Source organism: Chrysoperla carnea, chromosome 5, assembly GCF_905475395.1.
Source record: "Chrysoperla carnea chromosome 5, inChrCarn1.1, whole genome shotgun sequence".
In the NCBI taxonomy this organism is placed as follows: domain Eukaryota; kingdom Metazoa; phylum Arthropoda; class Insecta; order Neuroptera; family Chrysopidae; genus Chrysoperla; species Chrysoperla carnea.
Genome location: NC_058341.1, coordinates 36687421 through 36713945, shown reverse-complemented (window position 1 = coordinate 36713945; position 26525 = coordinate 36687421). Strand labels below are relative to the sequence as shown.

Below are 26525 nucleotides of genomic sequence, written 5' to 3'. Positions count from 1 at the left end.
GTAATGGTATCTATTGAAATGCTAAAATATTCTGATCTATTGTTGATCACATGATAATAATATTATAGTATTATTATTATTATTTTGATGATGATAATAATGTAATCCATTTTAGTTTGTTTGTTGAATGGTTTTCCACATGAATGTAAAAAGGTCTGCTAGAGCTCTTATTACAAAGATATAGGTATATAATATGATGGATTCCATATTATATTTATTATATAAATATTGAATGGTGATATTAATTTAATTATTTGATGATATATTTTATAAAATACTTCATATTACAGTCATGGTACAAAGTTTAGAGTGTTAGAAGAACAGGGAATATTCATGAATTTTTATATTTTTAATTCATCGTTTACACCGTTATAGTGTTTAAAAATGCTGTAATTAAATATCAAATAAATAAAAATATAATACTATTGTTGACAGTTCAATGTACCGTTTACTACACGTGTAATACCTGCGTATATAGTAATTATAGTATATATCCATGGTAAAACCATACAAAATATAAGTAATTAATACCATACAGTATGTCAACAAGTCTGACACTATGACAAGCCACATACTATGACTTCACGTCCGTTTTAAAATTTGAATTTCCGTTTTTAGAAATTTTAATTTCTCTTATTGAATTTGTACTTGTGTGTGCATGACGATGGGTCGTTAAAATTTTCATTTAACAAAATGGTGGAAATGCCGAGAAACGAAGAAGATAATAATAATTATAACAATAATCTTTATTCTTAGTATAAAAGTACAAAGTACATAGAATGCGTCATTAATCTAATCATTATCTGCAACCACCATTCAACGAATTCTGTTAGATGGTAGTAAACATTTTTCTCAAGTAGTGATTGTCTGGAATTTTGTTATAGGTACGTATACTGGTATTGATAACTCCACTATGTATATACTTGGTAGTTTGCATTGAAATCAAATTTTGTTTGTGTCTTGTACTGAATGAGTGATCAAAGTGATTCACTACTATAGGAAATAAAGTATTTGACTCAAGAATCGACAAATCAAATCCAAGTTTGATTTGAAAACCATTTGACATTATATCATGGAACATTCTACATTTTTTTCGCTTAAATACGCGTTTTTTGCAAACGCTTATAAATCGAAAACGGTGAGGTAATATAGAAAATGCCACAACTCAAAATTGGTCCAAAATATCATATGGTTTTCCAATCAAATTATGAACCAGAACCACAAAAGATCTTTATTTTCAACAATAACAAATTTTCAGCAAAAAATCCGTACTTTAGTTTTTGAAACGCTTATATATCGAAAACGGTCAGGTGTGGTAAAAGTTATGACGGGTAAAAAAATACTAAGAATTGTCCAAAATATAATATTTAATGGTTTTCAAATTAAATTTTTAACCGGAAGCACAAAATAATCTCTAATTTCAATAACGATTTTTCGAAAACCAAGGCAAATATCGAAATATTCATCATCAAAGTTGAAAATAAGGTATAAATAATTTCAATCACAAGTCTAAGCTTTCCTTGGCGTTCGTACTCCCGTAAAACTATAATTTAAATGGTTTCTAAACTTTTCGAGGTCAGTGCATTTATAAAATTATTGGTGATGATGATCTCGATTGTATGTTGTGTAGGCGGTTGCTGTTTTATTTGAATTGGACAATGATAATGTTATGACGATCAAAATTAATAGAAAATCATATTTTATATCGTTTAGGAATGTAGAATCAATATGAAACTTTTCTTGTATAAAATTTATTCATAACACAAAATTTAATTATATTGTTAAGTTGGGTAACTTATTATGGGAATTAGTCGGATATATCATACCAGTTTTTACCTAGCCAAAATGTAATATCTTGGCTACTGTAAAGAAAAAAATCAATTTTTTAGGGTTCAAATTAATATGGAGATTATAGTTCGTTTAATTACGCTCTATCAATTTAAATCCCACAAAAAGTAACGTTTGGCTGAAAATATTTCTTTTGCTTTACTTACCTTATTAAACCACAATATCATTACAGTATTTCATTACCCCTTATTGGATTTCTTCATTTTTATCATCTAATTATACTCATCTAATTATGATGGCAATAATTGTAAGGCCGTAAAATATGAAAAGAAGATCGATCTTTAAAAATTGACGAGTCATAGTGCTTTGATACTTTCCATGAAGGAGGTGCACTCAGCCTCTCAAATGGAGGAGCTGATAATTGAAATTATCAGCGGAAAGGTCGTAAAACACATATATGGTATCACTATGGGCTTTAAAGCCTAAGTGTGTCCTTCGTGGACAGCCTATACAGCCTATATAACAACCTAACCTAACATCCGTTTCTCTGGCATACACGCCTATAACAGAGGCCACCCACACCATTATTTGTCAAGTTTTATGCGTCGTAATTTACACTAAAAAGGTCTGATGATTGATAGATACTCAACCGCACTTAAAATAATTAATTTTAAAGTAAAGTTTAAATGCTTTGTATAAGGTACAGGTACTTATAATATAGGTGCAAGCAATGAATGTTATGTTCTTAAATGTTTATATTTGGATAATAAAGACAATGTCAACTATATTATAACGTAACGTAGGTATTATGTTAAATACGTGATGGCATGTAAACACACTAGGAACTACCTACCTATCGACTAATACAAGTAAGTAGATATAGTTGCTGATATCCAAAAGATACAAGGTAGGTAAGTATAAGTATATACACATCCTAGTATATAATATGTACATACAAGTGTATAATAAATGTATCATACAGAATGTTACAGAAATATAAAGTTTCTTTTTAATTTTATTGTTTAATTTTGAAATTAAACGTTTTCTATTCACGATTCGTAAACTGGATCCGATCGTCTTTAATATCAATCGCCTTTAATATTTTTGTATTGATATGAATGAAGATCAAATTTGGGAAACGAAATTTTAAGGCAAAATAAATGTGAATGAAAAGCGGAGTGGGTTAGAAATGTTTTTTAATGAATATCAATTTTTTGGATGCCTAGATCAGATGGAACTATGTGCAAATGTTGAAAATTGGTGGTAAATGTCAAATAAAAATTATTGAAAAATTAATTACTTATATTAAAGCTTGTTGTATTAAAACTTGTGATAATAAGAGACGAAATAATAGATAATATTTTTAAAATATAAATTAACATCAAGTTGAGCGGAAAAAATATCAAATGCAACAAATGGTGGAAACGCACATAAATAGTGCATTATATCACATCTTCCTATGTACTATGTATTTATTTGCGCTCCCACCATATTTATCTAGAATTCTGAGCAGGTATTTGAATAGTATTGAGGTATTATTTATAATTATTCAGGTGCTGTGAATAGTCAGCATACAGGCCAAAGGCCAAAGACCTGTCCAAGGGGGTAGGTAGAGGGGTTTAAAAATCTATTCATGTGCTTATTTGGGGGAAGGATGTTAAACCCAATATTAGAAATAATGTATGCACATTGCAAACTATGGTCTATGTGCTAAAGAATAAAAATCTTTAATTTACGTCAAACTATGAATTTGGGTCTAACTAATCTTTGTATAACAATGCTTAAGTGGGAGGAAGAGGGTCGTTCAAAAATCTTAAAAATCATGCTTACGTAATTAATGAATGGCCCCCTTACACGTTAAAGGTTTATCTAAGAGTATATCTTCTATAATGATCATCACTTCCGCTTTGTTACCGCACATTCAATAATAATAGTAAATTGATTAATCCTCAATCATTCAGTACATTAAGGGTCTGTTTATACTATCTACACACACACAGAGATATAAAGGTGGTGACACAAACAACAGACATGAGTTTTAGGTAGGTATAAATACATTTATAGTAAAGAGAGAAGTATATGTATCTAGGCATGTATGTTGTTGTTGTATACTGTTTGTAACTGTTTAAGTCACCATAAATGATTTGATAATGCTGTTATAATGAAATTGTTGTTGATATCGGCTGACTAAACTGTATGTATATATGTATGCATGTATGTATGTTACATATTTGTTGTAACGACACATATTATTATTAAATAAATGACACTTTAAATCCGGTTAAATAGTTTTCAAAATCAAAATAGATTTGTATAAATTTGTGTTTTCTATCTAAACACTTTTTTTTTTTAAATAGTTAAAATATACTGTAAATGATTGATTGTTGTACAAGGATTTATGTTTTTATTATTTTGAGCCTGGAGGGTATTATAGGAAGGAATGGGGTTCCCAAGTGGGTGCTAAACGGATTTTATGCTTTAATCAGTATTAGTTTTCCAATCCTTTTTCCATATGACCTTTTAACATTTTTCACAATGTGATGGAGACATATGCAAGTGCGCCTAAAAGACTCTTTCGTGATAAAAACGATTTAGATTTTCGTTTTGTTCATTGTCATTACCAAAAACGCCCCCCTCCCCGATTAGCACTGTTGCAAAAAACTATAATCAACTTGTGAATATATAAACGATAAATATTAAAATTTTTATTTATTGCTGCAATAAAAATTTTATTTCTATTTTGCATTGGAACAAAACTACATCGACAGCCATCTTTTCGGTTGCTTGCAAGTAAGCTTTGTTGTCATATAATAAAAATGACAGTTATGACACAATATCTTATCTAAATAAGGAATCATAAATTTACGAAATCATTGAAAAGTTAAATTATTCAAACACTCTAAAACATTCGAACTAATAAAACTGTTTATTAAAAATGTTTTAAAATATAATATCATTGCCCAATTGAATAAACCGTAAAACAACTAATAATAACTGCAATTTAACAATTTTAATTGCATATAAAATAAAATATAAATGATATTATATTTAATAATTTCTATACATTGAGAGCGTTTGACTTTAAGAGTATTAATTGATAATAATTATACAGTTTTCATTAAATGAAACCATGAAAGTTTGATTTCGCAAAAAGTTTATAACACAGAAGCCAGAGACGTACAAATTACCATACTGTATAGTTAGTCTATAAACTTTGTTTGGACTATAAACAGAATCGAACACGAAAATGGATGCAAAGCATTTGAATGTGTAGGTTATACTCCAATTGCTGATGTAATGCTTCATTTTCAGTTGTGATTTTCACATAATTTCTAGGTATACAATACAAGTTAATTATTGCAAACCTGTATCAGAGAAATAAGGAATGATAACCAATGTATCAATAAAGAGTATCTGGTCAACTAATTTAAACTTACCTAGATCTATATATCAAAATGTTCTAATAAAGTAAAAAATTGATATTTTGGTTTCATAAAATTCCTTAGTTGAAAAAATATTGGGCAACAAATCATGAAACGATTTTTAAGTAAATTAACGGCTTCTTTAATTATAATTGAAACATTGCCACTGCTAATGTTGCCAGCTTCAATTTTGGATCAATCCATTTTTCCCGTGGAAGATTATAGTTATCATTAAAGTGAATTCAAAAGAGGCAGAAAGTGCTAAAAGGATGACCAAGATAACAAAGAAGATAACCCACGGAATAAAAAATAACATATTACATAACAGTTTTTGTGGCTGTACTAGGGAAAATTTAATCGATCATAAAAAGGAAAGAATAAGCAACCATTTCTAGAAGAAGAAAAAACATTTTACATTCAAACAAAATCACATGGCCAGTATAATTTTCTCTCAATTTCTTGCCTTCCAGCAAGTAAACTTTGTCATAACGTATTAATTAACATAGAAGGACTCAGGTACGTCATACATTTCAACGTACATTGTACCCAAGGTACGACACATTACCTAAATAAAATACATCAAATATGTACAAACCCATTTCAAATTAAATAATTTCTGCTGCCTAAAATATTCGAACTAATAAAATTATTAAAATAAATAAAATATCATTGTCCAATTGAATAAATCGTAAAACAACTAATAATAACTTTTAATTGCAATTAAATTTAAAATATAAATGAGATAATTTAAAATTTTTTATATATTGTGCGTTTAACTATAAGAGTGATAACATATCTGACAATGAATAGTGTTGATATAATAAAATATTTTTTGGTCATTAATTTCATACAATTTTCATATGTAAAATGTTATGTTTGCCGTCCCAATGAAACTCAAAGAGAACTTAGATTTGTTAGATCTGTTAAACCAGGTAAGGCTTGCAACATTTTTCTAAATTAAAGTTAATAATGTAGAAATGTAAGAAATCTCATCTTTTACACATTGCCAATTTTTTTATTGAAATGTTACCATGCTTATTAATTTCAATATTTTAAATTATTTCAATTTTTGATATTTTGAAAATTACTCCAGGATAGAAAAAGTTTATTCTTAGTCTTCGTCTTATATTGGCAAGTTATAGCATAAGTCACTACTGTGCTCATACATCCTTATTTAGTGGGGCACAAGGGATTTTTTTTGTTTTCAATAATTTATTAAAGTTATAATTTTAATTAAAATAGTTTTTTTTTAATTTCCACCGACTAGTTTTGGAGAAATCTATCAAAACATATCATCCATCTACCGTTTTCCCATGGGACCAATGTTAAATATGCCTACTTTTGAAGTAGTTTATTTATTAAAATAATCGGGCAGCTCCCCCCCCTCCATAAAATTTTCAAAATTGATATAAACTAAGTACAACTTAATAAAAAAAGAAAGCCTTTTATACAAAGCTGATAGCGCCCGAACATCCTGACTAATAATTTTATAAAAACAATTTTTTTTTCAGAACGAGAGGAAATCATAAAAAACAATATGAATTTACTTACATCCTCTTTATTAAATGAAACCTTGAACATTCCTCAAAATCTTATTTCGAAAGAAGTTTGTAGAACAGTTGTAAGAGACGTAGATATGAACTCCACTGCGAGTGTAGAATTTAACGTTGGTTCAACTTTGTACGGAACCGAACACGAAAATGGATGCAAGGCCATTATATGTGAACGTTATAATCCAAAAACAGATGTGATGGAAATGAGTATCAATACGTATGATTAATTAATTAATTTTATTTATTTATCTTAATGGACATTAATCTTTTTTTGATTCATTTTCAGTTGTGATATTGTTAATCCCAAGGATTCGCAGAAAAGAAAAGGAGATCCTACAAAGGAGTATCCACATTGTTGCGAACCTGTATCAGAGAAATAAACCTTGGTAAAGAAATACTTCAATAAAAATTATTTGTTATTCCCGAGACTGTTCTATTTATATTTTAATTAAAATTAGCATTTTATTTATCTGATTTCTTTCTTTAAATTCAATTATTCATGGAGCTAGTTTTTTGTTAAATGATCAACTAATTTTAATTTTGGAATGTTTCAATTCAGTTGAAACCTTGAGGGAAATAATAAAAATGAAGTTAAACTGAAAGTATTTATAAAAACGTTCTTAAAAAGTAAGATACTGCTTTTTTCTATCGTAGTGTTTTCATAAATATCCCCAATTAAACTGAACTGTAATCCTAGAACATATTTTCGGAAGAAATTATCAACAAATTTGGCCCTTTTAGCAAATACGTGGATGTATCGTCAACATGTTGCTATTTCAAATATTGTCAATTGACTTTTGGAAAAGAGCCAAAGTTTTATACGGGTGTTTGTTATCATTAGTAGAATAAAAGTTGGCACATATGTTATAAACAAATAGTCCATACTACTTCAAGTGAACCTAGTGAACCCGTCACAAGAAATGAGAGGAATCCGTCACAAGAATAGTCGACAATATTATTCTTAATCATGCTATTAATTGACAATTTAGTCAACTAACGGCTTCGTCAATTATAATATAAATATTGAAACTTCAACCAGAAACAATAAAATCAACCGGACATGCTAAGATTTTATTGTTGATAAATATAATTTTTTTCTAACGGAAATCTATAGTTGTCACTAAGGTGAATTCAAAAGAAACAGAAAGTAATTAGACAAAGAAGAGAAGCATGGAATAAGATATTACATAAATAATTAGAGATTTAGTGGTTGTACTAGAAAACATTTATTTAACCATTAAGAGGAAATAATAAGCAACCATTTGCAGTATCACTTGCAAAGTTCCAGGAGATTTGTTACCGACGGGGTATAGAAAAAGAAAATTTTTGGAAGAGTCAAAAAGTTTTAAAAAATTTGTATAAAAGCAAACAAAAAGCTTTTTCTACTGTTTCGTTTTTGTGAAAAATTATCGTGATGCAATTTGTAAAACTAAGCCTTAAAAATTTTGTAATTAAATAATTTATATTAAGTTCATTAGTGTTTTGTTCTTAAGAATAAGATAATACATGCTCTACTGAATTTAGTTTCATTTAAAAATACTATAAACATACAGAATGTTTCATGGATTGAAAACACTCAACGGAAAAATTAGGTAAAAAATTTCTAGAAATTAAGCAACAGATGTTAATCGAAAGTACGTAGATTCTGAAAGGCTAAAATTACTTAAAATTACAATGGCGGATTATACATACAATTCTTCAAATAAAAGCTGTTATGTACAAATTTTAAACATTCTTTGATTGGCGTGAAAAATTGCAAAAATTTTCTTTCACCATTTTAATGGGAGGGTAATTAGGAAAAAGAAGTTCCAGAGTATAAAAATTGACATTTGCATACAAAAAAATTTTCAGTCTCTCTGAAGAGACTGTCAAATATTTTTCCATATGATGTAAATGTCGAAAGTATAGGATTTGTTAAAATTTTTTAATATTTTCGACCTCTGGCTGCAAAATTATTAGTAGGTGAGTTTCTGCAATATTAATAAGGTAAATTTTTTTTCAATTAGTATTGCAAATCTATATTGAAATATAAATATTGTAAAAACTATACCAATGAAGTTTAGAATAGTCTAGAAATGTTACTGTTTAATTATTTTCTATTTTTTATGAACTGTTCAAAGGCTATTATAAACTTCATTGTGAATATTTGCAAACTAATTATTATTCAACAGGAAATTATGTAGTAAAAATACAATTTTCACAAAGGATTTAATTTAAATTCCGCCACAAATTAAACAATTCTTAATCAGTTTATTACATATAGTAAAACGACCATACCTTCGATTAACTAAGCATAATTATATATAAGCATAAAAGAAAGAAAATCCATTTATAAAACTGAAACCTTTAGCGCACAATTCGAGTAAGACTATGTCAGACACACTAACTATAGGGTTTGGTAATGAAATAAAATAAATAATTTAAAAAACTGCTTTAATAAAATCTGAAAAGAAAGAAACAACTCCAATAGTTTACATAGCGACTTTAACAATCGGGGCTCATTATTGGAAAGACTATTGAGCCAGTCTAGATTTTAATGGGTCTCGACTGTTAAAGCCGCTTTGTAAACCACTGTACTTCGTTCTTCACCTCTTTGTAAACTATACTGTACTAAACCTTTTCAAATTTTATTTAACGAAGTCGGGTTTAATTTGATACCTTACTCGTTACGTTTGTTAAATTTTCTTTTATTTAACGTATTTTTATTTCTCGCCAAATACCTTTACTATTGAAATCCATCGAGCCATTCGGAAGATACGAGGTATAAAGAAATTTACAAACAAATATGGCAGTCCTCCTTGACAGTCGGGTAAAGAAAAGGTAAGTTGTTTTTCATTGACTTATGATGAGTAATAGCAAAACCATAAAATATTGTTTACACTTAACACTTAACAAGTCCTATTCTTAGCGTTAATCTTTCATTATCTTGCAAGATAGCTAATTAATGTAAACCATTAATTACGTCTTATTTATATGTACTCTTCTTTCATATTATTGAATAATTCAGAATCAGCCAAACTCAGAATGTAACAGACCGATTTTTAATGGTAAATTTTAAAGTCGTAAGCTGTGAAGCCTAAATATTTAACAGAACATTTTTGTTGTAGAATGAATTTCCTTTATCGTTCCCAGACAAAAATTATTCATCAAATGTTGCAGCCAGAGCCTTGGAATTTGAATCATTTCTTGTCGACCAGTGCTTTTTCGTTTTTCGCTCTTCGACCAGTGATTTTTTAGATTGTATCCACTGATTGTATTGTTCACAATGCTAGGAGGGTATCCACCGATATATTTAAATCTCTGGAAAACCGTGATAGAAGAAAACACTACCGACTGATATACAACATAATTTGCTTGTCATATTGATTTAAAAATAGGATACAATTTTATGAAAAACAAAAAGAATTTTCTTCAGTACCAAGTCAATTTTCTTAAACGCTTTTTCATGTAATTTATGGTGGTAAAAAATAATTTGAAAAATGCACACTGTATATGACATTTATCAACAATGTTTTGAACAAATTTTCAATAAAACAAAATTATTTTTTGAAATAACCTCAAAATCCAATATAACAGAAATATATTACAAAATAATAAAGAGTTGTTTTTCCCTTGCAACCCTAAAAACGTCGTTAACTATTAAAATACAAAATAAAAAAAAGAACATAAAATCCAGACGAAGAAAAATAAACGATAAGTAAAAAACATATACCGAAAAGATGAGCTTTAAAAATTTGTGTATGTGTGAAAATTACATTGTGCAAACAACAACCAAAAAAGGTATAAATAAACATGTAGTATACATATAGGTATAGGTATTAGGTTTAGGGCCAGGTACAGTGTTTAGTTCTCAGACCGGCTTGAAGAAGGTGGTCAATATCATTTCTAAAAAACTTTTTTCATTACAAAAATTGTCATCGTTATCGTCAATTTCCTATACAAGGTTCTTTAACTAACCCTGGAAAACTCAAGACAAAGGAAAAAGGTCTTTACCCAATTTTGATGAAAATTTGACGCACTCTTGCTTCTGAGGTACTTTTTATTTTCATTTCTTATCCATACGCACGGCCACCCCCAACCATCCAAGATACGTGGGAGTGTTTCAGCTTCATTATAATCCCTCCCCCATCACTGTATTAAAAAAATTTATAAGGCCTTTTTACTAGCGAATTTCCGAAGGTAATGGAGAATTGCTTCTGTACTGATGATGGAATTTTCAAAAAACCTTCTTTAATGTTCATTGATCCCACCTAATAGATGTCAAAAATGCAAATATATATATATATATATATATATATATATATATATAAATTTTTTCTCATTAACGAACTTGACCTTTCAAATACAAAACCCTTCTTGAAAAATCGCCAGATAAACAAGGGGTGGGGCTACACAGTACAAAATTGTATTTTCCAGCTCCTATGCTACGAATTTTCTTAATATCATCTAAGCTACAAAATCAAATAGGACCTAGGTAAAAAGTGAAAAAATTTATGTTTGTTCACATTCTCTTAATGACCTCATATTGATCCAACAGACGATAATTTAAAATTTAAAACACACTGACACAACACCTTAAAATGTACCTACCATTTTTAAGCAGTCGAACCACAGATATCAGCTTTGCTGATTTATCAAGTGGGAAAATTACATTTTATTTAGCAATTATCATTTTTATTTTAATGCCGTTCTCATTGAATTTTTGTCATTTTTAAGTTTACCGATAATTGAAAATTGCACAAGTATTTTCGTACCTAAAAAGTTATTAGCAACGACTTTATCAACAACCTCTAACATTTTCAGTCGTTTTGCAATGACTATCAATAACTACGCCCGACCCTTTACCTATAAAAATGTATACATGTAAAAACGAACAACGAACAAAACGATATAAGAGAGAATAGAATGTAGTAAAGGTTTCTTACTTGCAATAATAGATTCTACCCTCACGGGTCGTGTGTGCTGTCCATGTTGGTGGTAGCTGCTGGGATCCGTCCAGTTCAAGTTCGGGAGGTCGACCTGAGCTTTGTCCACCGCCACCACCTGGGGCGGCAGCTTGTAGCAACATTACCGACCACTACTACTAGTACTCCGTCTGAAACATACAAAAAATAAAAAAAAAACGTTATACATATGGATATTGTAAAAGATTGTCATAGAATAATGAGAATTTATAGAATACTTTAAGCTGGTCGACGTACTATACGATTTTTAAGACCTGATCAAAGTTAACATTTATTTTAATAAAAGTTCATGTTTAATTTCTAATGCACATCATTTGAAAATAAGTGCCTCCCTTTTGATAGTACGTTTTAAAATTAAAATCAATAAATTTTAACTTTAATGCCTATAGTACCTTATTTAATCTTAAAATTTTACAAAAGGTAACACAATTAAATGATATTTAGTGGACCATTTACCTGGGAGGATGATAAATAATAATCACATGTCAATCATAATTTATTTTTTCCCTTAAATCAATGGTAGCAGAGACATGCAGACAAGAATTTTCATAATTCACTACTTAGTATAAAAAAAAATCGCTTCCCGCTGCCTGTCTGTCATTATGTATGCTTAGATCTTTAAACGCAACGGATTTTGATGCGGTTTTTTAAATAGATACGAGTGATTCAAGAGGAAGACTTAAATGTATAAGAAATGCATAATATAGTAGAGAAACACTGATAATTTTAGAGGTTCCTAATGTGTTTTCGTAAATAAACACATTTTTGTATGTATAGACATTCTGTAGTATATTTAATATCAACATTGCACCCGTGCGAAGCCGGGGTTCGGGTCGCTAGTAATATCGAAATTGAATAATTTCATTTATATAGTAAGAGGTAAATAAAAACTGCAAAGTACGAAGATCGAAAAATATAATAAGGGCTTTGCTTCTTCCATGGTTTTGAAAAGCGCGGATAATCCGCCTATATTTAGAATTATTGTTGTAAATTCAACTTACTGCCGGGCTACTCCGAAATGCCTCTGATAAGATAAACTATTCAGTTATGATTCTATGATAACTTTTATTTCTATGAGCTTTTTAGATAATAATAGTAGCGATAGATAGAAACATAGATACTGTGTTTTGTAGTTAACGGCCGTTATCTGTGAGTGATATTCACAAACAAGAGTTTGAATACATTTTAAAACATAGGAGAGTGTAGTACCAAGAATTCAAGAAAATTTACATTTATGAGTATTTAAATCCATCCAGTTCACCATGAGAAAACCCTACAAACAACCAGTAACAGGTTCGAATGGTATTCTGAATGACTCAAGAATGAATGAGACTTCGTTGTTCCACTTATACTACGTAGTCGTAGAAACAAAAAACTAAAAGCGGTCAAAGTTCGAAAATTTGTTCGCAATATTCGAGCTCATCGACCCTAAAAACCCCCAAGCAACGAGTTTGGAATTGATTATAATACAAATTTCCCAAAAACTCCAAAAGACGACGAGGATACCCTTTATCCTGGGCACCAAGTACCTCCAAGACCAATTCTGACGCAATATTCGTGTCCAAGCACTTCAAAATCCTCGACTAACAAGTTTGAAATCATCTTCATTACTATTAACCGAATAACCGAATTGTGAATTTAGTATATTAACGGTTAATTTAAAATGCAATTATAAAATACATATTATTAATGCAAATTTGGTATTTTTAATTTCTTATAAATCAGTTTAGGTCACAAAATTTTAAGACCGCTAGAGCGATTCGAATGCCGAAAACCGCATTCAAATCCGACTTACTGTTCAAATTTTTTGGACTGCAGTGTTTCGTTTCTGCGAATAACGCTTATCAATCAATACTGCCTGGTCATTATTGCCTCCATGCACCAGTGGCATATTATGTTGTTAGATTCAAGGTACTGGATGTCTTCAAACTTTATCTCCTCAATATTTTACTAATGTTTTAAATCAATATAGAACAGAACAATATATTTAACAAGAAGTTAAACAGTAAAAATAAATTTTTTTACCTTCAAACACGAAAAAATGTTATTTCTATTTTAATTGAAAACAAATGTATATGGATCAGTCATTCTCTCGGTTACTTCATTTCTAGTTAGTAAATGTTGATTTATTTTAGGTTGATTCAAGGTAAATACTATCCGAGGTACTACACATTACCGTATTCTGTTATTATTTGAACGTGCATTCAATGTTCACACAGTTTTATCTATTCGAGTAGAAAGATTTTTTTCATTTTACATTTAATATCCAAAATAAAATGTTATTGAAATAAATTCAAAATGGAAACTATATGGATAAAAATTGAAAGGCAAAAAACTGTGTTAACGCTTCATAATAAGTAACGGGCTTGAAAAATTGAGCATAAACCTTATAACAAAGAGTTTTGAATAGCTATACCAAGTTCATCATAGAGAAAATCTCCTAAATCAGAGGAGAAGACAATTGAGAAATTAATACCTTCAGAAACACAAGTGGTATGGGCTAATTATTTAGCTGAAATTTCTGAGAAATAAAATACATGAAGAAACAAATGATTTCAATAGAAAAGTCGTTTGAATTAAGGTATATTACGAACTACAGTCTCGAAACCTGTGAGTGAATTATATGAAGTTATTCGAAATCTTAGTCGGTGATGTAATTAAAAACAAATGTTTTTGCACAGATAGATGCATTTATATGAATGTATTGGTAAAATAATTATGTATATACAGTGTTAAGATGAAGACGCCCTCACACTTTCGTCATTTATAGGAATATCGATTTGAAAATTTGCACAGTAATATAGGGGGGTAAGTTACATTTTTTTTAAGGTAGTTAACAGAAACCTCAAAATTATTACAAGTTTATTTTTTAATTTTATAACTATGGAATGTAAAAACTGAACAAATTGATAATTTAATAGTGTTATGTATTCAAATATTTCAATAAACTTGTTATAATTTTGAGTGCAGACCAAAATAATGAAAAAATTATATTTGTTATGAAAATTGGTATATGAGCATAAAAAAACATTCTAAGCAACCTTTTCTTATAATATTTTTCGATATCTCGAACCATCTCTGGCGCTAGGAAAAATTTTAGAATTTGCTCTATTTGGCAATTTGTAGTAGGCTGAGGTTAAGGTTTCGGTTAAACGTCTTTAAAAATGTGACCCACCCCCCTGTATGACTGTACAAATTTTCAAATCGATGTTCCTATGAATGACGAAAGTGTGAAGATGTCTTCATCTGAAATGCGACACACTATATGTTATAAAAACTTATTTGAATGTTTTTCTAATATTTTTAACATTCAACTAAAATATATAAAATCTCAAACGCGAGAATTTTTTCTGAGTGGGATCAAAAAATTGTATAATTTAAAAAAAACAGCAGTGGTTTAAGAAATGACTAGCTCATTGAATGATTGGACTATTTTTCAATTGACCGTTCATTCGTACATTAGATTCTATCAATAAACAATCTATTTTTATTTAAGTTTAAAGTTTAGAGACACTTAATGGAAAACACATTAAATTCCTAAAAGAAAATCAATACAAATTCTTAAAGAACACGTACGTATGAAATGTGTTATTGATAATGAAAATTATTTTAATCATTAAAATATTATAATACAAAAGTACTTGAATATTATTTCATTTTCCTCACAATTCGTACTAACAATAATATTTCTGGTATCACAATTATTTAAGACATTTTACTTCTACCATTACACATTCTACCACTCAGTGTTATTTTGTTAAAAATATTTACAAATCCTCTAGAGATTTTCATCGTTATTTTCTTGATCATGAACAGAAATTGATTCTATCATATCAAGTATTTTTAACGTAGGTTCTTCTAATATACTGTAGTGTGGTCGGTATGCTTTTTAATACTGTGCTTTTAGGTACGACTCTAAAACTTGGAATGTATTTTTCAGAAACATAATAAAAATTTCATCGAAATCCTGTTTTTTAATTACCGTTGCAGAATTCAAAAAATTTTTAAGTTAAAATATCATTTTTACATATTTCGAAAAAATACTCTCCCGATCTCTCATTATGTGTGGAATAAAGTTTTGGTTTATTGCACGGTACATACATATAAACTTTATATGCTTTACAGTCAAATAATGAGTTATTTTAAGCTTTACAATACTTCGCAACTACAAAAATATATCACATATTGTGTGCAAGTGAGGCTTATAAATTTGATTAGATACTATAGTCGTCTCTGTTCATCACGTGATTTTCGATAAACTCATAATTAAATTAAAATTTTGTTGTTATATCGTCGACCTTTTATTTTTATGGTATTATTATAAACTACAAGATTGCCTAAATATTTCAGATACACTCTCTAGATTTTTTGATATAGAAATATCCAATTGAAAAGGATATCCAATATGATTCATCATATTTTTCAGCTAACTTTGAACGATAAAATAATAATAAAAAACCCGATGACCTAGGAATTTTTTTGTGATTTTTGGTAGCTTTGTTAATCAAAAAATGTATTTATAAAGTTGTGTTGAAATCCCTACTATTATTCAATCCTTGCATTTCTCCTTAAAATTAATTGAACTTATATAATGAAAAGTAACAGTTAAATTTCTTGAATCGAACTGATTCAGCTCCACACAAATATGATGACAAATATTTATAAATAAATAAAAATGACAGAAATTTAATGAAAATTGATAAATATACTTTTCGTATTTTCAACAAAATCTAAACAATTTTTGTTTTAAGTAAGTGTGGGTATTTCATTGTTTTTCCAGAACACAAACTCGTCAATGTCACGTTTTTACGTGGGAGACTTTTAAAATGATGAATCTTGGTCATTTATGTTAAATAATGGAATTTTAAAATTTCGTTTTTCTTCTCTTCTTCTGGTTTAAATTAACAATTTTTAGTCCCCAAGAAACAAAACGTGTGTACAAATAACAAGAATATTTTATAATAAACCTTTAAAACCTCTTTTGAAAGATATTAATGATGCTATAAAAATACAGATGTGACGTTCCTATTAGTTGACTTACGGCATATCTTATTTTAGACTTCCCAGAAAAGAAAAGTTTTGTAATCTGTTAAAAAATCGAAATTTTCATCATGTCTTTACGTTTTAATGTCAGGACAATGTATTAACACCATTTTTAAATTGAAGTCTGTGTGTATGCACTTGTATGAACGAAAGATGATGCCAACCGTTGAGAAATAACACCAGAATCTGTGCTTGGAAATAAGGTCATTGGGATGAGAAATATATAACTTGGAATACGAAATTTGAAAATTCGATAATAAATAAAGTTGTGGAAAATCACTTAAACCAAAGGATTGAGAAGTGTTGTGGGACACCCGGTAGAAACTATATACCTTTCGTACCTTGGGACATTACAAATGTAGCGCTTAATTTTTTATTTACAAGATATTTTTCTGAAAATTTAAGGTATTAATTTTAGAATTCAAATACTTGTTTGATTCTTTAACGAATTTAATTGTATAGCTACTTTAAGTTTTTACTGAAATAAATAATTCAAGTATTAATTTAAAAAAAACTTCTGATTTAGTAGTCAGCCTAATATGCGAGTACATAACGTTTGGTTTGATTAGGATATTTATTATGACATAACAAATAAATTGAATTTTATTACTTTAAATTATCTCTATTTTCTTTAACTAATGATAACTTTCACAACTCAATTTTTTTTAATGATAAAACATCAAATTTTGACAAAAAAACAAACTGACAGTTATGAAAAGATTTTTGCATTTTCTCAAAATTCATGACAACCTCAATCATTGAAAAAGTTTTAGTTTACTAGGTAACCTAGATGACGGTTTTTGGTGTATGTTGCTATTTTTTTTAAATACGACGAATCGGTATATTATACTATGATGAAGTAACAAGTTGCATTTTATAAATACATTTGTGAAAAAGAAGTCTAGAAAAACTTCAAACTTCAAAAAAATTGCACCACTACTCAACAAACTTTAACCGATGTGAACTAATTTGTTCATTGATAGAATTCGTATACTGCGGATAACATTTATAAAATATTCTTATAATTTTACAAAATAGTAAAGTTTTATGATCCAAGAGAATAGTTTTTCTTTTTTGCGTTTGGTCATATAACAATTTAAACACACTCGGTGTATTCAGGTTGGTATCTCACTTAAAAAAGAATCTTTTAGTTTAGATTTAGAACATATGTATTATATTGTATATACACACATAAATATTCCACAGTTGTCAACTTTATGCGAAAATAAATTTGTTTTTACAACTGTTAGATACCTACCAATGGAGGATGTTTTTCTGTTTCATAAAACACTCGAATGTTTAAATTTTCTGCTGTTTAAATATTTTTTGTTCGTAGTTATTTATATACATGATACGGTAATATAAAAAGTCTTATTTACAATTGGTTTTATCCTTACCACCGTTATATAATATATGCATTAAATTTTTCTTTTTGAGAAAACTAAACGAAATTATACAGCAGGGGTTCTTCTGCAGAGCGTCTGGACTCCATTATAAGAAGTCTTTTAATGAAATTCAGTACGATTTTGGTCTTCGGAGTCATTAAGAAACTCGAACCCCAGTTGATTCAAAAAAGATAAAGGAACACTGATCAATGGGTTGAAAATATGAAGAGTCCAAAGGACAAATCACGCTTTTGTTTTACTTTGAGAAAAATGATATTTAAAATTACGTTACCATGCTTTATCTTAAAGAAGTTTTTTTTTTTTTTTTTGAGAAAAGTTAAATGCATAAATTATAAAACCGTGATTCTTTTATTCAGAAATCGCTTATTCGAAGCGTTTTTAACTCAAAATTGAAAAGCTTTCTAATAACTTTTGTTCGGTATGATAATAAGGTATTATTCAAAATATCGCAAAATATCGGTAAAGATTTGTACCTCAGTCAGTTTTTGCAAACATATGTCAAAGTTTCCAACATATGTCTAGCCTATAAAGACAAAAATCAAATAATGGTTGCTTCGATCTAGCCTGTATATTTATCAAACTGCTTTTATCAAGATTCGAATTTGCAATCTTTCAGTTTCAAGCCTTAGAACGCACAAACTTGTATATAATCTTTCTAATCAAAATACTGTATATAACATATTTCCATTAAATCACACACAATCATAAATTTCACTTTTTAGATTTACTCGACAAAATTACATAAAAATGTTAGTATAATACCTGAATGTACAGTAAATTAACGAAGTTTATCACTGCTATAATAATCGTAGGTAGCATGCGTGTGGAAGAATTATATTTTCAGGGTATACAAATAAATATATTCGTCATGAGAATTAACTTTCATAAATTTATTCACAATTATACTTGTTACAAATAGTGAATTCTCATGTGTTTTATAAACATTTATTTAATTCTATGTTTTACACAGATTTTCATAGAATTATTCCATATAACTAACCCTATTATTGATTTTTAATAGTAACTCTGGGAGATAAAATGGAGTGTGGCGGAACGAGAATATCATGTCTTCTAGGTGTCGTCAGTCATTGTTAATTATGCTAAGCCTGAGAACTTTGAGTATATAAGAGTATAGAAGGAAAATAATGTTTTAGGAAAGCCTCCGATTATATGTATGTGTATGTCTGTGTGTGATGTGTACCTATATGAATATATCTATCTTACTCTTAGTATACAGAAAGATTCTTACTTCACGCATAGAAAAGTCAAGTTGGATTTTAAAAATCTTGACTAGATATGAACGTTTAAAATTTCCAATTAAACAAAGAGGAAGATACCCACTATGGACGTCATTCAAGGGTATCGCCATAGAAATTACATATAAAACTTTGATTTGCTAAAAGAAGATGGGTGCAACCTTTGAATACAATCTTTGATTGCTTATAACTTCTTCGTTTTTTAATCAATTTTAATTTCACTTTCAAATTTTGTCATTGTATCAAATCTTGTTTTACATTTTTATGGGTAATATGGCCAATTCGACATCAGAATTGTCTCTCACACAATAAAAAAATGCAAATATTGTTTCATTCAACACTCGATTATAAGTAGTGTCCGTTGTTCAATACCTTGGAAATACCAACACTATTTAATGCACTCTAATATAAAAACATTTATATTTAAATGGCAATGTTTAAGGTGTAAATCTGGAGATAAAAGTAAACAATTTGAAAAAATTTTAATATAAAAATTTAAAAGAGTTAAATTTTTAAAAGAATTTAATCTAATTAATTTAATAATTTTGAGTCACATCGATTTCAGTTTTTTAAGAAAAAGCAGAAATTTTGACTATTTTTTACATTTGTTCATCAACTCCTGCTTTCCGTTTACTTCAAGCACGTCTCCGTTCAAACTAATATTCAGAAATATCCAACAATCCATATTGACACAATTGCCAATCTATTTTCAATAGGTACATCTTTGATTCATATGGCATCGGGATAACAAGAACTCTTGTTCTACTTAACCTACATATACACCTTGAAACACATAATATTGATAAGAAGAAACTAAGGTAATTTTTTTTGGTCATCTTATCACGTTTGTAACAGTCATGACATTTATAACAAAAGGTTTCTTTTTTTTTCCAATCCCACAGGAGTTGATTGTGTTGTATGTATCTGAAAATATATACTGCAAGTACCGAATGTAACAAACAACAAAGGTCTTATTTTCACAAAAGTACATAAGATGTGATTTTGAATTAACAATTTCAGGTTAATTTTAAGAACGTGCATGATTTATAGAACGCTACATTTTCATGAAAGTAAGAAATGTACAAAAATATTAGCTTAAAAGGTTTTGAATTTTCTAGACAAATCCGGATATTCGAACATATTATAGCATACTTCAATACTCTTGCAAATTTTGCAAAGACCAAGACCAATATTGTTATTACTTCGACAAGACCAATACCAAGACCAAGCAACCAAGAATTAAGACGGAATCCTGCAAGACCCAGACCTTACTCTGCTAGACCAAGACTCATAACAAGGTTTTAACCAATTTTATTGTTGAAAATAGCTAATGAACTGTCTAGAAAATTGTTCTTTGTTTTCTATGTGCTTTTTTATTATCCCCGAGTAAATTTATCTTTCAAATTTTAAGTAAAACAAGAGAAATAAGGAAAAAAACAATAACTAATCTAGTAATTTTCGGTATAACACAGTTTGGGTGACAGACCTTGATTATCTGTTCTGATCATTTTATATAAATTATATATATACGAAGATAATTGATTAATTGTGTAATGATTACTAAAAGTAAGACCCAAAAATTCTGAAATAACACAATAAGATTTAATCGAAACTTAAAATTCAAAACTGATGGAAAATCAAAAACAAGACTCAACTGACCAAGATGAAGACTGAAATTATTTTTGCAAGACCAAGAACAAGGCTCTTCTCTTCAGATCAAGACAAGATACAATGATCAAACTCAAGACCAAAAACAAGGTAACTATGATCTCGGTCTTGTTCTTCACCTCGCTTATCACTAATGAGACGGGTTGGTACGGTCTAACTATTATTTATATTAATATAATATTCAATATATTTTTTCAAAAAATGTGTTTAATAATTTGTTTGTGTCAAGAGATTTCACCTTATGAGAGAAAATCATCGCACTAGGTTACTACACTAGGTTGAGAGACCTATAACTTTGGATACCCTTTAATAACTGAGTTTTTTTTTATAATTTTTTTAACAATTATAGTAAAAAGAATTTAATTCGGGTCAACTATGCATAAGCAACTTGAATTTGTCATAATATCACCTATTGTCAGGTGAAGATTTTCCGGCGTTATACCAACGATGTTCAAATATAGCAAACCTGTTTTGTTACATCCTTTATACTATATTATTATCATCGTATATATTATTGGCAAGAGAAATGTTGATTTGATAGGTAGCGTGAAATTGATTTTATGGTGCAAAAAAAGTATAACAAAAGGTCAATAAAAGGATCACAAATGGATACAGTAGATGGAATCAGAGCACATGAATCGAATGAGAAAAAAAACTATGTTCATCTATATCATTTCTAAAAGGGTGGGTGGTTTAATATAATGAAGAAAAAAAATTTGTATTTTGTTTGAATTCTTGTTGTATGATATGCTTTGTCTATGCCATTATTACATCGAAAAAATTGATATTCTTTTCATTTTACAAATGTCAGTTTCATAAATCACTAATAATTAAATTGTAAACGTTTTTTATCAACGCCTAGTCATCAGAAATATATTGTCGTAGAAGTATTAGTTCGGGAGCTATCTCGTTAAACCTACAATAATACTTTGAGAAAAGTTTGGGCTCTGTTGTGGAAAAACGAAAATGGAAATAATTGTATCTTTACTCGTTTTTAGCAGAAATCGGTAGTATTTGAAGCCTTGAAAATTCTAGAACTGACACTTGCCATATTAACTACTTTGTCATGATATAATTATTTTATGACTCATATGTTATCCGGGCGGTCACCACAATTCTAACGAAACATAATTTTGGAAATAAAAATTCAGTAAATTAATGACAAATATGTTGATGTTTTAATAACAAATAATATTTCTTGAGTCAGCGATATCAATTTTTAATTCAAGTAAAAGCGTTCAGCGTTATCAATAAAATTAAATTTTTTAAAGAATCAAACAAGTAAAAGACTTTAGCTCCTACTGAGTGTCCCGCGACACCTCTCGATTTTTTTAGGAACTATATGATTTTATTGAACCAACATATGCAAAATTTGTTGGAAGCGTTAATTTAGGTTGGGAAAACATACATAGCCCGTGACATTTTATACTGAAAATAAATTAACTCTTTCTTTTTCTGTTACAAAGAAGAAATACAATTTGTTTCAACTTTATTGTTTTTAACACGTTAATACAATTAAAACGCGATACTGAAATGACGAAAATATAAAACTTAGTTAAAGTGCTTGAAATGCGGAAATGTAAAATTTATCATGAATGGTTCATTTAAAATAATAAATTAAACTAAATGGTAAGAGGTATTTTAAAAAATGATTAATTATTTTTACCATGATTCTATATAAATTTAAAATTTTCTTCGTTTTATCTGGCTAAACTTTCTTGGCAGCAATAATATTCGTAAAAGTATAGAGTTGAATAAGTCTAGACAATCGTTGACCAATAGCAGCGCAGACAAAACAATATTGAATGAAAACACTTTGCAATTGAAAATATACAGGTTAATCCTGAATTGTCTTAGGAAAATGAGAAAAAATTTTATGGTTAATATGTCCTAGAAAAATGATTGAATGTTCATCACAAATATATTGATACCCTTTATGAGTTCAACGTTGATATCACTGTTTCTTTTCTTTATGTTTTTTCATGTAATTAAAAAATTTATACCTGTAATATGAACTTTTCATAAGCATTTTTTGAAGTCACTCTTAGTATACGATTTTAGTCGGTCGACATAGCAAAAATAATTTTTACCTAATTTAGCAACAACAAAATTCTCGCGAAATTTTAATCATAATAATCATAAACAAATTTTTATGTCGTTTGATGAGCAGACGTATTTTGGCCCAAAAATAGCTAAATTGGGTTCATTTGGTAAGCAGTTTTTTAGACATTTATATATATAAATATGAGAGTAAACACATATGAAAAAGTACTTATAGAGTTTTCTAATATAATATTTTGTGGTTTAGTGTCGAAAACCATATTCGAATAAATCCTGAAACACAGAAATCTGGTTGATTTGACGAGATTTCTAAGAAATGTATTATTCATGATTATATAACTAGCGGCTTAAGTCGTACGCGTACGTATAATATTTTATACATATTTATGTAGATTATAACCTAAAACAATTTTATCACAATAATGTCATTCTGGAAAAAGAATCCTAAAAGTTATAATTAACAGATAGGCTTAACAAATTACAGATAAACAAAATAATCCTTCATTATTATCCTTATTTTATATAAAATGAACACAATTAAGGAAAATGAAATTAATTGAACTGAGGATAATACTGCAATGTACCGAATGTCCAAAAAGTCTGGAAATATCGAATAACTGGAGAAAAGCTCTGTTTTTCCCCACACATATTTAAAAAAAACTATTGATATACTAAGCTTTCAACGCCATTCCATGGATCGAAAGTTCCGCGCAACTATGCGTTCGCATAAAAGTATGTAAATTGCATAGCCCAAAAATTTCTAGTTTAAAAATTTTTCGATACTTCGTATAATATTAGTAGCCGTAAATTTTTTTCTAATCGCGTAAAATTTTTAAGGGAATTCTAACCGGCAAGAAATTGTGGATATTGGTGTGAACGCCATACTGATTTGACACTTGAGGGGAATTGTAACATTAGCTATGGTGGACGCGTCAATTCAGTATGGGCGTCAGATCCATATAAGTTAACTCATTTTTGAGATGGTGAGTCGTAGAATATAGAAACAATTTTCCAGAGGTTGTTAATAAAAAAAGTCTCTTGAAAGTCGATTAAACAGTTTCTGTATTTTATGGACACGGTGTACAATTATAATTTACCCTCAGTGAAAAATTTACATTATACAGTAAATTGTCAATATGTAGACTTTTAGAGTATATTAAAATATAAAATCACAGATGTTACTACAATACAAGAGATCATTAAAGTTAAGAGAAAACACAGAAATGAATTCAATATACCTCCTAAACTCGACGGTGTATTATTGTTGAACCAATGCAAGAATTTAATTAATCATGATTTACACAGGTACTTTAAGTAGGTAGTATCTACAGTAGTAGGTTTATACAAAATATAAACGTGAATTGTATATAATAAAAACTGGTTTGAAACACTCAAAAGACGTCTATAAACAAGAAAAAATTACAAACTTAGTCATGCAGAAGCATTTTTCTTATGAATTATTATTTGTAAACATTTAGCATTCAATACAGAATTATTTTTATTTTCTAGTTAGTTCACATTAGTGCTACTGGAAAATTTGTACTATTTACTATTTTTTAACTTATACTAGGCTTTCCAAAAATAAGACTCCATTATGTATGTAATGTTTTCGTGTCTTATTCTACCGATATGCTTACTATTATATTATACACAAACAAGTTGACACCGCTCATAAAAATGATACAAACTTCATTTATTTTTATTATTAACCAAACATACATTTGTTTCAAATTTTTGTGTACTTTATATAAGTCTGTCATATATGATATTTTTAAAGCTATTGCCATCTTAACACATTATACCACCTAACATGTGAGAACGAGACTGTACACTTCAATGAATTAACGCACATTTGCGCACAGTTTTGAAAGAAATTGATTGAAACTTTAATGTTCTACAAATTTGTTTATCACCATTTTTAATGTACCATGAACCGTTAACTATAAATTTAGCAATAACCGTATTGAGAAAAGTTTTGAGCGCTATAAGTAGAATGCTATGCGTTACACTGAAAAAAATTTCCAATAAAAGTTATTTTCAATGAATATGATTCTTACCATTTCTGTTGTATGAAATTCGGTTCACGAGATATTTGATAAAACGTGTTTTCCAAGATGACGGCTAAAGGTCACGCCCCTCCGTCCCGCCAATTTCGATTTACACTCGGAGGATACCCCTAAACATATTCTAACACGAAATAAATTTCTGCAGTAAATTGCATTATGAAACTACTGTTTTTGCTCTGGCTATTGGGGTAATCAGTAAAGAGCTACTTTTAAATAACTCTGAAGATCCAAGATGAATTTAAGTTCTCTATAAAACTGTATATGGAAGTCAAGCATATATTATATTTACTAAATTATGAAGTTAATTTAATAATAAATACACACAACATTGTATATTCATTACAGTTTTTGTGAATTAATATTTATGTATTTCATTAAAATTTAAATTTTTGTTTTTATACATATTACGAACAATAGTGCCCCCCTCCAGTGGCGTTATCGTATAATATACTCCCAAATAACCGTTGGCAACCGTTATTTGCAAGTTCTTGAGAAGTACTCACCTTGTCGAAAAAATAACTGAATTTTTCAGTATTTCGGAGATTCTTTACCACAAGTATTACAGAAACAAAGATGTTGAAAATCTTGCATTAATTGGCATATGTTTAGCTTGCCGATAAAATTTTGTTTTGGTATAATCGTATATAGTTTGTTTGAATCGATTTAACTGCAAGGTATTTTTCAAGATTCCCGAGCAATCATATTCCTGATAATTCTAGGTTGGTGGAGACTCTGTTCACTATACAGAACTTATTTTTGTAAAACCGTAATTAAAATTGAAAAACAACGTAAATTTCTTAATACTTGAACCCATGAACCACTTTGTAGAACCGCCCATGTTCAAATTGTTTTATAAAATTTTTACCCTATAGTTTGCATTTATTATATAAAATCTAAGAGAGTGTCGTGAGTTTAAAATCTTTTGTAAAAACGCTATTCATATAACAAAAGTTTTTTATCAGCTTTGAATACATTTCTGACCATTTCGCATTAATTTTATTGCATGCTAATAAATGTTTATTGAAAAAAAAATTTTTTGTTGAACTATCGCTGTGATTCTCGTAAATTTCGACTAAATAGCGAACACATATATTGGACATTTTTTTGCCGATTGAAAATCAAACTACAGCTTTTTTTCACCCGACTCTCAAGGAGTAGTGTTGTGCGTGTATCTTTACTACCTTGTATCTTCTAAACTGGTCGATGTATTTCGACATCAAAAGTATAGTTAAATTTGCATTAAAGCTTAAGTGACCTTAGGTAGGTGTTAGTTAGGTAGAAATAATCGCGGATTTTCA

The 26525-nt window shown here is 28.8% G+C and overlaps 1 protein-coding gene across 1 annotated transcript in view; it reads right to left on the bottom strand.

Moving 5' to 3' along the window:
• The window catches only part of LOC123299908 (FERM and PDZ domain-containing protein 4), a 332124-nt gene that overhangs the window by 234543 nt on the left and 71056 nt on the right, over positions 1–26525 (bottom strand). The window contains exon 2 of the mRNA XM_044882321.1: positions 11689–11858. Coding sequence (XP_044738256.1) covers positions 11689–11831 — 143 coding nt within the window. The 5' untranslated portion in view covers positions 11832–11858. The remainder of the gene's footprint in view (positions 1–11688; positions 11859–26525) is intronic.